Source organism: Dreissena polymorpha, chromosome 4, assembly GCF_020536995.1.
Source record: "Dreissena polymorpha isolate Duluth1 chromosome 4, UMN_Dpol_1.0, whole genome shotgun sequence".
Taxonomy (NCBI): Eukaryota; Metazoa; Mollusca; class Bivalvia; order Myida; family Dreissenidae; genus Dreissena; species Dreissena polymorpha.
Window position 1 is genome coordinate 74,046,388 of NC_068358.1, and position 14,652 is coordinate 74,061,039.

The 14,652-nt window shown below is 34.6% G+C and overlaps 1 protein-coding gene across 4 annotated transcripts in view; it reads right to left on the reverse strand.

Moving 5' to 3' along the window:
• The window catches only part of LOC127876829 (secretory carrier-associated membrane protein 1-like), a 30,594-nt gene that overhangs the window by 9,706 nt on the left and 6,236 nt on the right, over positions 1 to 14,652 (reverse strand). For 3 of the 4 annotated variants that reach the window (XM_052422309.1, XM_052422307.1, XM_052422310.1), the window contains 5 exons: positions 13,444 to 13,572; positions 12,325 to 12,391; positions 11,627 to 11,755; positions 8,625 to 8,784; positions 4,184 to 4,282 (listed from right to left, as the gene is read on the reverse strand). In XM_052422309.1, the coding sequence (XP_052278269.1) occupies positions 4,184 to 4,282; positions 8,625 to 8,784; positions 11,627 to 11,755; positions 12,325 to 12,391; positions 13,444 to 13,572 (584 nt within the window). Of the gene's footprint in view, positions 1 to 1,863; positions 1,982 to 4,183; positions 4,283 to 8,624; positions 8,785 to 11,626; positions 11,756 to 12,324; positions 12,392 to 13,443; positions 13,573 to 14,652 lie in introns of all 4 variants that reach the window. The other variant, XM_052422308.1, reaches the window with a different exon arrangement.

Sequence of the window (14,652 nt, forward strand, 5' to 3'; positions counted from 1 at the left end):
GTAAGTATGCTTACCCGGTAAATTGATTTTAAATGTTTTTAATGCCAATTTTATGTTAGTTAGATACAGTGCCAATACCACTGTGTTAAATGCACATTAAATGCACTTTTTTAAGAAGTGTACTTGAATAAAAAGGGGAAAAAATCCCTGAAACTGCAGGGCATTACTTAAATGTGATACAATCTCTGAAATCAAAAGGAATTTACGCAACTCAAGGGGAGGTGACTGCATGCAAACCACTGGTCTACCTACATGTACTGACACCACCAAAATAGGGATCTGCATAATGACCCTTGAGCATTGAATAGTAGCTATAATGAGCTATGTGAAGCAATAATATGACACACCTCATGACAAAATTGGGCCTTGTGCCAAATATGGATAGAATAGCTCCAGGCCATAAAGCGCAATCATGCAGTCTGGTCAGGAGCTTCCCAAAAGCTAACAAGATTAATGAAACCTTGCATAATTTTAAAGCGGACAGGGTGGCTCCTAACAAGACTGCATGGATACACATTTTGGTTTGGAGTTATCCTGACCGCATATGGCGTAAGACCCATTTTCCCATGACAAGGGTTTTACACCAAACACAATGCCATATAGGATCATGTTGGTGAAGAATGACGAATATTGATGTGGATTTTTTAATGAATCTTTATAATACAAAATATAAAGAGAAATTATCATAGAATGCTTCAAATAGCTGAAAAGCTTTTTTCAGTGGATGATCTCTGAACCATTGATTGTGTACATTTTTGTGTCAACCCTCATAGTGACCAAGTAATCTCATAGAAATTCTGTTGGTAATTTGAATCAATACTTTGTATAAGAAAATAATACATACATAGCCATTTGTGTTAGCCTGAAACAAGTACATGTTGTGATATATCTTGCTCTTTTTTTCAAAAACAGGTAAAATGCTGATGAATTAAACACTAGAATAAAAGTTCAAAAGAAGAGCCCCTTCAAAAAGTATATTTATGATATAAAATGTCATCGTAATTGCACTTTTTTCTGCCTTAAAAAAAAACACTTTCCATAGAATAACAAAGTATTTTAAGTGTGTTTTTAGTAAACTGAAAAAGTTCATCAAAATACTTCTTTGTTCAAAAAGCAGAAAAGGTGCATAAAAAATAAACAGGTGTATGAAATGCGAAATCAAAACTTAAAAATACCAGTAAATATAAAATATGTACATGTTTAGGAAATCACCACTAATTATTCAGGTTTTTTTCAAACAGACACAGTTGCAGGATCTGCAACAAATATGAGAAATCAGTATCAGCTTACCCTGTTAATTATGAATGGTATTGAAATAGACATTTTATTTATGGAACTACTTAAAGATAGTACAGAAGTTTTACCGGTATTTAACATTTGTCAACTCAATATTAACCTTCTATATGCTTGACACAAATGAACACTTTCAGCAACATGTTGAGTTGTCAGCAATAGTTAATTCATATTTCAACACAATCAATGACTTAGAGAAAATGTTTTTGTAGCAAAGTCCCACAACATCAATTTTATGCACAAAGATTCATCATATTCAGGATGTTTTGACATTTTTAAATAGATTTTCAATCTCCATGCACGAAATAACAATCATTTAAATCAAACACTTTTTCACAATAATATTACAAAACCTCTGGATTGTGTTTCTTTTTTACATAAAAAGTAAACTTTTGAGAATTAACCCCAAAACACAAAAACCTTTTTGATTTTTCTTTCACATGCAATTTTACGTTATAATCCTTCAAATGAATCATTGTGCAGACATCCATGTGGTGACAACAACAAAGGTCATCTCCATGACAACACTGTCTCCTGACCATAGTAACTGTTTGGGTTTGACCCAGTTACCTTAAACAGCAGGATGAGCTCAAAACCAGCTATAGCACCAAACAATATGCCAATAAATATCATTATTATGCCGACTGCCACATTATCACCAACAGTTGACAGGCCTCCAATTATTCCGCTGCAAAACAGGAGAAAACTAGATTGTCATACAAAATGATCCACCTTCATGTAATGTACATTTTTAAGTATCTTTTATATTGTATGCATTATTCAATGCACAATATAATGGATAGTTTGAACTATAAGAACTTACATATAAATACAGCAAGAATTAAGAATCAAGTTTCAATAAACAAGAGATGTGTTTGTTAGAAACACAATGCCCCCTACTGCGCCGCTTTAAAGCCATATATTTTACCTTTGACCTTGAAGGATAACCTTGACCTTTCCCCACACAAAATGTGCGTGCCAAATATCAAGTTGCTGTTGCTATCTTCAATCTTGCTTGTTAAAGTTTTCGGACGGCAAACGGACTGACTGATGGACAGACGGACGGACTGATGTATAGTTCAACTGCTACATGCCATCCTACCAGGCTTCATAAAACTTGACTTTTAATTCGTTTTTATTCAAAAATAAATATAGAAATAAAAAAAGGCAACATATTATTTGTTTAAATAAATAAAATCAATACATAAAATAACGATAAGTCTATAAATGGTACAGGTTCAGCTAGAAATGTCTCCTCTACTTCACTGAACACCAAAAGGAGTATTAAGTGCCTTAAATAATGCAAACATTTAATACAACAAGTTTGTACCAGTGCAATGTAATTGTGGCTTTATGTCAAGCCCATTTCACATATATGAGATTGACCTTGAAGCAGGAACCATAGTTGGTGCACATGTCTTGAAATGACGACATATTTTGCCAATGCATCACATGAACATCTACTATTACTAAAGCATATCGGGACTATGCAAACCTTTAATTGTCCACTGTGACCTTGAAATTGACACGACTGACAGGATTATTTCAAGTTCCACTTATCTCGATAGAATGATCATTTAAAATCCCATCAAGCACACAAGTTATGGGCATAAGAGATATGCATAATTTTCAAGTGTCACTGTGACCTTGACCTTCAGTGAGAATGGTTATTGCATGCCACACATTGTTTTGATATAATGATCATTTGTGCCAATATAAATGTACGACAGAGTTCTGAGCTGGACACAAAATGTCTCACAAAAACAAACACACAAACAAACACTCCCACATACAGAAGAGGGAGAAAATACATGTTGTTTAGCTATTATAAGGGGCATAATAAAGCAAAGTAAAAGCAAGATGACCACCAAAAGGTGTAATACCACCAGCTTTACCAGCTAACCATACTGTGTCGGTTCAACTCATTAACCTTATGTTATTTAATATATTAAGGCTATAGTGGAACTATTGTACTTGATATTAGAAGATAAAACAGTTTCACTTTAACACCTAACTTAAAGATCAGATATTAAGTCAACATCACAATCAAGGTTTTTATATATTTCATCATGTGCACACTCAAAACTTATTGTCGGTATAAATACACATTGAATGAACTAATCTGATAACTTTCAAGATAGCTATATCTACATCCATATTGTATTGATACAAACATTAATGTTTGAAATAATTTAAAAACTACTTTCAGCATTCATGATATCATATGGTACAACTATTGCGCAATCAATTTATTGGATAAAATGCTTCCACTCATGCAATAGTCAACATTTCTTAATTCAAAATAATTGAATTAGACACATTTATATATATATGTATGTATGTATGTATGTATGTATGTATGTATGTATGTATGTATGTATGTATGTATGTATGTATGTATGTATGTATGTATGTATGGATGGATGGATGGATGGATGGATGGATGGATGGATGGATGGATGGATGGATGGATGGATGGATGGATGGATGGATGGATGGATGGATGGATGGATGGATGGATGGATGGATGGATGGATGGATGGATGGATGGATGGATGGATGGATGGATGGATGGATGGATGGATGGATGGATGGATGGATGGATGGATGGATGGATGGATGGATGGATGGATGGATGGATGGATGGATGGATGGATGGATGGATGGATGGATGGATGGATGGATGGATGGATGGATGGATGGATGGATGGATGGATGGATAGATAGATAGATAGATAGATAGATAGATAGATAGATAGATAGATAGATAGATAGATAGATAGATAGATAGATAGATATTATGCACTCTTAATAAATAAGATGTATTAATTAAAAACATTTTTTTTACATTTAAAATCACATTTGTATTACCAATAAATAGAATACTTACACTGAGAAGTCTGTGATTCCCAGACACATCAGCACACACACGCAGAATTGGAAGAAAAATATGAAGAAAAACACAAAGAAGTTGAAGGAGCTGTCACTTCTGAAAGGTAAAAAACACCAGTAACTTAAATTAATAACCTCTTTTTTTACGTCTTTATGAAGCAAAAACAAAAGCGATAAACAAAAATACAATATAAAAACAAGAGTGCCAAAATGTCACAAGATATGCCCGTTCGAAGGTTTCGGACAACTTGAACTTGACCTATATATCATCTAGACACAACTTCTGACAAAAGTTGGTGAAGATCGGATGAAAACTACTTCAATTAGAGAGCGGACACCATGCTAAATGCTTGAAATGCACTAAGTGACCCCGTGGCCTAGTTTTTGACCCAGCATGACCCATTATTTGAACTTGACCTCCTTATTGACAACTTCTGACCAAATTTGGTGGAGATCGGATAAAAATTACTTCAATTAGAGAGCGGACACCATGCTAAATCTTTTAAATGCACTAAGTGACCCTGTGACCTAGTTTTTGACCCGGCATGACCCATATTCGAACTTGACCTTGATATTGTCTAGATACAACTTCTGACCAAGTTTGGTGAAGATTGGATGAAAACTACTCAGTTGTCGAAATTCGCACTAGTCCGACAGCAAAAAACTAGTATTTTTCATTTAAGGCTTATGGAAAATCCAATATTACAAGCCCGACGTGCTTGTAAAATTTAGAAAACAGAAAACGAGTTCCACTTTCGTTTTCAATATTTGTAAACAAAGTTTTGAGCTGCTTATATCAACTGCCGCTTATGTCTTTAACATTTTGCGCACACATGCTGCGCAATCAGCTGATAATTGGATAACTGCGCATAGAGAGCATGATTTTGTGTTCCCGGATTACTATCATGTAAAATAAATGTTTTGCGTTGCGTTCGGGACACAGCGAGTAATGGCCGAACAGTTGTTATAGAAGTATGCCGCGGGGGCGATACCAAGGAGAAATGCGAATCTGAGGTAACTGTGATTGACGCATTTGTCAACTGGCTTTTTGTAGAATAACCTGGCACTTAATTGCTTATATATTTTCTGGTGGTTCAAGTTTGCCCTCTTTCACATTGATAGTGTAAGGAAAGTTTCCTTACTTGACATTTGTATCACTCCCGGAAACAGGTGACATTGTGAAAATGTTAACATTATAAAAATTCATAACACATCGACAGAAAATACCTGCATAGCCTACGGAGGAAGCCAGCTGAATCCACCAGAAATCACCATTGCTTATCCTTTATTTAGCAAATATTGCTATTTGTTAGTCTGTCACTGTCTTTTGTCAAACACTAAACTCCGCGTTCGTTTGATTGTAAATTGTCGTGTAGGTTATACTGCACACTTAAACTTTAAATAGTTGCGGAAGTTAATTTTGTGAATGTAATTATATTCATCCCCTTTATGATCTCTAACTTTAAATAATTACTTTTTAATCAGTAAACGATATTGTAAGTCAGCGTCTTTGAAAGTGACCGCCATGTAAAGTTCAGGCGCGAACTATTTTTCGTCTGTAAGCTAAGTCTCAGCGTCTGATCAGTATTAACATTATTGTTTTTACAATTTAACAGTAATCCTTTGAGAGTATTTGGATGCTTAGCCAAGATACAGCCTAGTCATTTGTTGCATTATATAAATGTTAATATTTATATGAGCAGATGTTATTTCTCATGGGGCGGAGTTTCTACTGTCTCACCTATTCATACGCCTTACCATTTGTTAAGTTCGGCGATTGTTTGTTTCATGTATCTATGTTTAGCTGATTATTTGTAAATACTGCTTTTCGTTAAGGCTGTTCATTTGACCGAAGAGCTGTATATGATGCATTGAGTTTAGATTGTTATATTATTTAAGGAATGGACCTGAGCACACTTTGTTGTTAAAAGCAGAGGATTTTATTTGTTCATTTTGTCACGTGGTAACTGAGTCGGAATCTATAAATACGGACTCAGAATTCAGTCTCAGCATCTTCTTTCTGGAGTTCACACCTCCTTAAGACAACCAACAACAACGGTAAATTCATTACATACACTTATTATAAAATAAACAGGATGGGAAATAGAATGTTCAGACAAATGAGAGCTCCTCCGTTTACTACTTAATATAAACGCTTCAGTACAGTAAATGTAATTATTTATGTAATATCTACAGTTAAGAAGATCCCGGTGCATAGGCTCGGTCCTTCCTCGTCCATTGTGTCCACTTATATTCAGGGACGCCCGCTTGGCATATTGTATTATCTATATGCAAATTATATATATATATATAGATATAACAAACACAGTATTAAATTGTTGAAACTTTTATTTGGCTTCGTTGTTGATGAACCCGAGGGATTGAAACTCCGGTTCAGGGTCAACTATAATCAAAGGGATGGCTATATCTGATGCGTACCAACGGTATACTACCTACGCGAGGTATCCTGACAAGAGTACGTGAGGCGGTATACTCGTTACAATATATTGGATACAGCTCTGTTCATTTTTTAATTAAACTTTTATGTACATATCAATAATTGTGAGTAGCTTGAAATCCGTGCGTGAAATTAATTTCTTCTTATTTCAGGATCCAAAAGAGGCTGGCTCAGATGACGAGGAAGCTGACTTGGACAAGGATGAAATTAATAAGAGAGTTGTATTGTATTCTAAAGATTGAACAAGGGCTGTTTGTAAAACATGCATGCCCCCCATATGGGCTGTCCGTTGTAGTGGCAGCCATTGTGTGAATACGATTTTTGTCACTGTGACCTTGACCTTTGACCTAGTGACCTGAAAATCAATAGGGGTCATCTGCAGGACACGATCAATGTACCTATGAAGTGTCATGATCCTAGGCAAAAGCGTTCTTGAGTTATCATCCGAAAATCATTTTACTATTTCGGGTCACCGTGACCTTGACCTTTGACCTTGTGACCTCAAAATCAATAGGGGTCATCTGCAAGTCATGATCAATCTACCCATGAAGTTTCATGATCCTAGGCGTATGCGTTCTTGAGTTATCATTAGAAAACCATTTTACTATTTCAGGTCACCTTGACCTTGACCTTTAACCTAGTGACCTCAAAATCAATAGGGGTCATCTGCGAGTCATGATCAATGTACCTATGAAGTTTCATGATCCTAGGCCCAAGCGTTCTTGAGTTATCGTCTGACAACCACCTGGTGGACGGACCGACCGACCGACAGACATGAGCAAAGCAATATACCCCCTCTTCTTCGAAGGGGGGCATAATAAATGAATGATTCTTTGGATGTTTTATGTTATGTTTATATGACTCGGGCTAGTACAAATTCCCATATTACTAGCCCGACTTGCTTGTAGATTTAAATCTGAATTTCAATGACTGACTACTTCAATTAGAGAGCGGACACCATGCTTAATCCTTGAAATGCACCAAAAGACCCATATTAAAACTAGACCTAGATATTGTCTAGACACAACTTCTGACCAAGTTTGGTGAAGATCGGAATAAGACTATTTGAATTAGAGAGCGGACACTGCTGTGGATGCCGCCCGCCCGCCGCCCACCAAGGTTGAAACTATAATACGTCCCGTTTTTAAAAACGGGCGTATAAAAACAATAGGGCCTAAAAAGCACACCTGATATATAAAGGACCTGTTACGAGTAGTCATTTCATACCACTTAAGATTAAACAAGTTCAGAAATTTTGTTGGTTAGGGAGCCTTTTGCAACCAACACATTTCCTGGACAAGTTAAATAAATCTTGGTATGAAATGAAATCATTGAGTCAGATCTTTTTTATCATGCGCTTTTAAATTGGCAAAGATAATTAATATGTTCTTAAATTACTTGATAAAACCCAATAAAAATTGTTTAGATTGCAAAATGTTAATTGACATTCCAACTTCATATAAGCATAAAAAAGTATCCAGATCAGTCGGTAGATCAAACAAAGATTAGCTGATAATAAATGCTCAAAAAGCCATATTGCTTATGTTTAACATTTAAAAACTCAGTTCTTATGGTAACAAGGTTTGTCTCAGATTTGACATGGTAAGCTAGTTTATAATCTAAAGGGACACAAATTTAAACTTTGCCTATTTATTGTTTAGATAAACATTCTGACAAGATTCTTAGAGGTTGAGTCAAAACTATGACCTCTAGAGAGGTACAGAGCTAAAAATTCATGACACTCTTAATGATGTACAACAGAAGAAGACTGAACACATTAGCTCACCTTTCTAATGTTGGCTATAACATTAAATGATTACTTCAAGGAAGACTTCCCAAACAGACTCATTAGTCTTAATAATAGCAAATACCAATACTTGGTCATGTTTTTTATCAAACAACATTGAAAAGCTGGCGAATGAGTTTTAACTATTCACTGCAAAAGGACCCATATAAGTAAATAACAAGTGGAGAAGACTACCTGAAAGCCTTGTATACAGGCCTGTACCAACACACGAATGAACACGGTGTGAACAGCACTAGCCAGAGAATGGACAGTCCAAATGTGGCTCCACCATCTTTATCCACGATGAAATATGCTAAGCTGCCCAGAAAGTTGAGGAATAGCGTGAAAGAATAAACTGAAATTGACACATAAATAACTGAATTTTAAGAAATACAATACAGGTTAAATAACTAGAGCTGTCACTGAGCGTAAATAAAGCTATTACACAGCTAAAGAGTGTTGACAATTTGGGCGGTATTTTAACCTTCAGTATCAAAATGTCTCCTTAAACTTGTAGGTGCTAGCAGAAACAGCAGGTTCAGTCTTAACACAATAAAGTACCAAATAAATATCAAATTATCAAATAACACGATTATAAAGTCAATCAAGGTTTCATGATCTCGTCAGCAGAAAGGGTAGCTCCTGACCAGACTACAGGCTTGTCTGGAGCTATGCTTGCCAAAGATGGAAAAGTCCAATTTTCAAATGATATGGCCCACAAAATGCCAAACAATATGAATTGTGAAAAGGTTTATTTATAATTATTTATAATTTGGAGATGTAGAAGGACATCTTTTATTTAAGATGGCAGAAAAGTCTGCCATTTTAGATTAAATCAGTTCAAATGACACACACTACTATTCCTTATATATATGTTATTTTTTATTTAATCAGGCGTAAACATGACAGTGCTATTTCTTATAAATATTTCTGACAAGCTGTTTAAATCAGTTTGATGAAAAACCTTCAATGGGTACTGAAATATGGACCCGACACAAAAATAGAGACTCAAACAGTAAAACTTATTACCTAGAAGTATAACTTTAACCTTGAGCAAGCATTACTGAACCATGCCTTCTGTCTCAATGACCCAAATATTTTAACAAAGTTTCCTGAAAAGCATTTATATATAGGAGATATGCAGCAGACACACATATGGAGGCTAAAACCTTTGACATTGAAGTACTGCTTTCACCTTAAGCAGAGTGACTAAATCATGCCTTCTGCATTTTGTCTCAATGACCTTAACATTAAAGCCAAGTTTCATGAAAATCTTTATTGGGCTGCACACAAAAAAGTATGAGACAGATTGCTTGATGGAATGACGGACATGCAAAGGGCATTACTAAAATCTCCCCTTCCTATTTGCAGCAGGACATTAAGAATACAACGCAAAATAAAATAACTTTCAGCTTCTTCTGAAATTATTCTGAATTTAAAAAATCTGTTTATATATTGATTTAACAAAAGAAAAGATGCCAAGGTTATAAGTTGACCACCAAGATAAAAGATAATAAGCCTATGAAAGACATGCATGGAATAAAATGTGCCAAGGTTTTGTTTGTTAGCTGTTTCTTCTTGAATATTTTTATTAAATAGGTTATCTCAAGTACCTACAAACATACAACAAGTGATAGCACATCATACAATAAGAGCCTGTTTGTCATGTTGAGCAGAAAAATAATCAATGGATTAATATCTGCCAGGGTTACTGACAAGCATCTGGATGTAAAAGCACATGTGAAATGCATCACTTTATTATTCCAACATGTTTGGTCAACAAGTCAGAATTCTAGTTAGGCATTTCTAAAATATGCATACAAAATACTACACTTTGTCACAATAATGACTTAGAAACCCTCCATACGCCCCATGTTGCACTGTCTTGTTTGCTAGAGGCATGATAGTTGCAATTATTTACGGTAGATGACAATCATCGCATACGATCATTTCAACAACTTCATATCATAAAGATCAATGTCTGCAAGTTTGAATGTTGCACATGAAAAAGTGAAAAAGTCTCTGAACAAAAGTGTGTCTGCGGACAGACTTACAGACACATCACCATGCTGATTCGAGAATACTTAAGCTACTAAATGGGAGTATAATAATTTATATATATGGTAAACACTTAAGTGCATATAAGAAATATACTGTCACTTTACAAACACTTTCACTGCAATATTGCAGTGCATACATGGTGCAAGATCACATGACTTTGCGGGGTTCACAATTAAACCTTCATGGATGTAAAAACACAGGTTTGCGGGTATGTTGTGCTTTTCTTCAAATAACTTTTTAGAATAATTTTTCATTAGAATTACAATAAGTGCATAAAAAAACAGTTTGTTATGCTGCTTATAGCAATGTGAAATACACCAGAATTACTTGATTTAACAAGACTATTGTCAAGCAATATCATCCCCTACCGGCTCCAAAATTTGTCAGAAGTTCCACCATTTTCAGAATTTATTAAAAAAATTTTAAATGCCATAGCAACCATAATTGTTGACGTAGGAACAAAATGAAATGACGTGCATAATGTCCATATTGCCATCTATCCATGTTGCAAGTTTCATGAAAAAATATTAAGAACTTTTAAAGTAATCGCAGGATCCAGAAAACCACCATTTTCAGCAGTATTTCTTGTCTATTTGTTGCCATAGCTACCATAATTTTTGACGAAGGAACAAAATGAAATGACGTGCATAATGTCCATATTGCAATCTATCCATGTTGCAAGTTTCATGAAAAAATATTAAAAACTTAAAGGAATCGCAGGATCCAGAAAAGTGTGACAGACAGACTCACAGACAGACAGACGGACACACAGAGCGCAAACCATAAGTCCCCTCCGGTGAAACTGGTAGGGAACAATAAGCCTGTGTTCTTGGCAAAAAATTCCATGTGTAACGCATTCATGTTCATGCTGCACACAAGGTGAAATTTCGACACCGATATATTCAATGTTTTATTCTCAATTCTTAGGATATCGGCACAAATGCAAGAACAACTATCTTTTATGCTCTAAAATATTTTTCAAATGTATTTAAGTAACTTGATATATTTGCTAAAATAAAGCTCTAAACAGTGTGTTTACATTCCGTCCAACCCATGTGTAAACCCCAGTGAACCCTGTTGATCCTGCACCATGTAACACCTGTCACAGAAATTAGATTTAATACTTTAATACTTACACATCCATATATAATAGATCATTTTAACTGTTCTTTGGAATGCTAGTGGAATATCAACAGAAAAGTCTTGATAAAAGCATGGTCCCACTGGAAACCATTTTGGTAAAGGTGGCCAGTTGTTTTGTCTTTCTGCAAGTAAGACATGACATGTTAAGTTTAAATGATTATGAACATGGAATATAGTTACAAAAATCATTTAAATGGTTTAAAGACAAATAATGCATGGAGAAATATTGCTTTCAAATTATGAACCATTTAAAAAACATTGACATAAAACACAATAAAACACTTCATTTGATTAACATGATATAAAGCTACAAAAGTTATTTGATAAGCTTATTTATTATGAAAATTTCGCAATCAAGAACTGGTATGCAATATGATTGAAAGTTATAAATCTTTTTATAACAAGTCAGATTATTTCATCCATGCATTAATGATGTGATAAAAATAATCTTTTGTATATTGATTAAAGCTATTTTAATTTAAGACATTTTTGACTGCAAAAATATAGTATGACTTGCATGCCAAGCCTTTCCCGGGGCCTTTAAGCATAGGGTGCTTATGTTCCAGAGATTTTCAGAGGAAGGAGCGGTTACGATTTGGCCTATATTTCAAAACAGTATCTTTTTACACTGTGGGTACAATTGTACTTTAATTCAATTATGCAAACAAATTAGTTTATTATGATGACATACCTCCAAACTGCATGTTTTTCATTTCTTGTTCTTTTCGAGCCAATTCTTCGGCCTTCTTTTCCAATTCCTTAATGGAAAAAGACATTTTAAGTAGAGCTTAAGTATCATTTTTCACTGGAATCTATCATTCATGGTCCTCAAAACATAGAATGCTATAAAGCAACAACAACTACTATTTAATGGTATGTGATACGTATTTCAAATTGCAAATAAGATTGCACATTTTAAGCCTTTTTTCTGACAATGTACGTTGAAATGCGTGTACTATAATATATACACAAATAACATGAAAAAAAATTGTCAGTACATTTTTAAAACAACCGAAATTTGCAAGACTGTAATTTCACCACTTTTAGTACACAGAACATAATTATGTACTCAAAACAGCCCTTATATATTTATCATCTTCTAATGACTAGATTTGACACACACTAAGACATTCAGCTGTTCTTTAATTGTTTGAAGTGGTCAATTATCAAAAATGTGTATATGAACTGTTAATTAGATATTGTTTTACATAGAAGATTCACTTCTTACTTTGACATTTGCAATAACACATCAAAACATTGTTGTTGTTTTTTAAACATGCCCTTGAAATGATTTACATGTTCTGCTGCCAACAATACATCTGACCTTACAATATAACCTTTTTCAGAAGAAAATGCAACCAAGATTTAATGTGAGCAAAAAAGTCAAAGTTCACAAACAATCTTCAGTTGCAGCTTGTCATAATTTTAAAAACTTTCCTTTGAAAGACTTGTTTGATTTCAGATAAATTATTGGGAGAAAAATTCTTACCCCCCCCCCCCCCCAAAAAAAACAGCCCATGCAAAATCTCTTTACTTTATATCCAGCAAACTTAGGAACGTTTATTTAAAGAAATTCTGACATTGAAAATGAAGGAAATCAAGCGAAAAGAGCAGTAACAAACTGAATTTAGTTAAGAGTTGGATAATAAAGAGCATGTGACAATAAAAACTAGGTAAACGGCTGATTTATTGTATGTAGGACTGGTCATTGCATAATGGTGGACAGCAATATAACAGACCAATAAACCTGCTCTGCAGTGTAGTCATGCCTCAGTTATGGGGAGATTTGACCACAAAAGTGACTGGTTACCTGTTGTCTTCTCTCAAGCTCAGAGGTGTCCACCCGCTGGGCAGAGCTCTGGGAGTAAGGGGGCGGAGCATCATTAGATGGCTGCATGATGGCTGGTGATGACTGGGGTGGGGGAATTGTTGGGCGAGCCTGCAAAACAGCAACACCACCAACATCATCATCTAGGTGAGGCTGATGAGCAATGCCAGTAACAACTATAATGTTAAATGTGTGAGAAAGCTAAACAAACAACCTATAGCCCATGCATTAAGACTTTGAATGGTTGATATTACCATTATTACTTTTTTTTTTACTTTTATTATGGTTGTTGTAATAAATCAATTAAATCATTTTAATGGTTCAGAGCTTACATGTATTCTTTCACTTGCTTTATCTGACAATTATTCTCATATTATTAAAATGATTTACATAACTTGCCTGTGTGAATTGAAAATTCATTTAATGAATCTTTAAACAAATTTGGTTTGGAAATGACAACTATAACTGACATAACGAAATAATTTGCAGATGTTGTTACATGTATTTCTGATAAGTGTCGAAGGACATTTAATAAGTGGTTGTGCAGATACACTGACATACACAATACAATAGAAAATCGTACAGAATGTGACATATTGGTCATTATGATTTTAATATCAGTGCAATTAATGGGATCTAAATATGCTTACTACTAATAACATGCTTAATTAGGCAAGATTTATATTGCATTTTTTTTACATTCTATTCGTATTTATTTTGTGTAAAACAGCATCTTTCTTTTTGTCACTATTGACTAGTATAGATTCTTCCCTTTTCAAAAACAAGATAGCCACAAGCCCTAAGGCGCTCAACTGAGACTTAATGTCTTAGCGCATGTGACACATTTTAAAACTTGGATGAGACATCATCAGTACAAATGTTCTCAAGCAGTTTCCTTAACATTCAGCAATAAATGGGGTCTCAAGTGTTCATAAGGCAAGATTGACAATGCACAACTGATGAGCCACGATTGACAATGGAATCACAAAAACTCTCCATGAGAACATTGTGCTCAGGTGAGCTGAAAAATGACAATGCTTTAATACCCATTAACTGAACATTGCCAACAAAAAGTAAACAACAAAAATAACTCAATATCATATGATTGTGCAACCTCATGTGTGATTTTTTCTATGCAGTGTTTTGTGTGCTAAGACAATAATGTAACATGTATTTATAAATCCTATTATG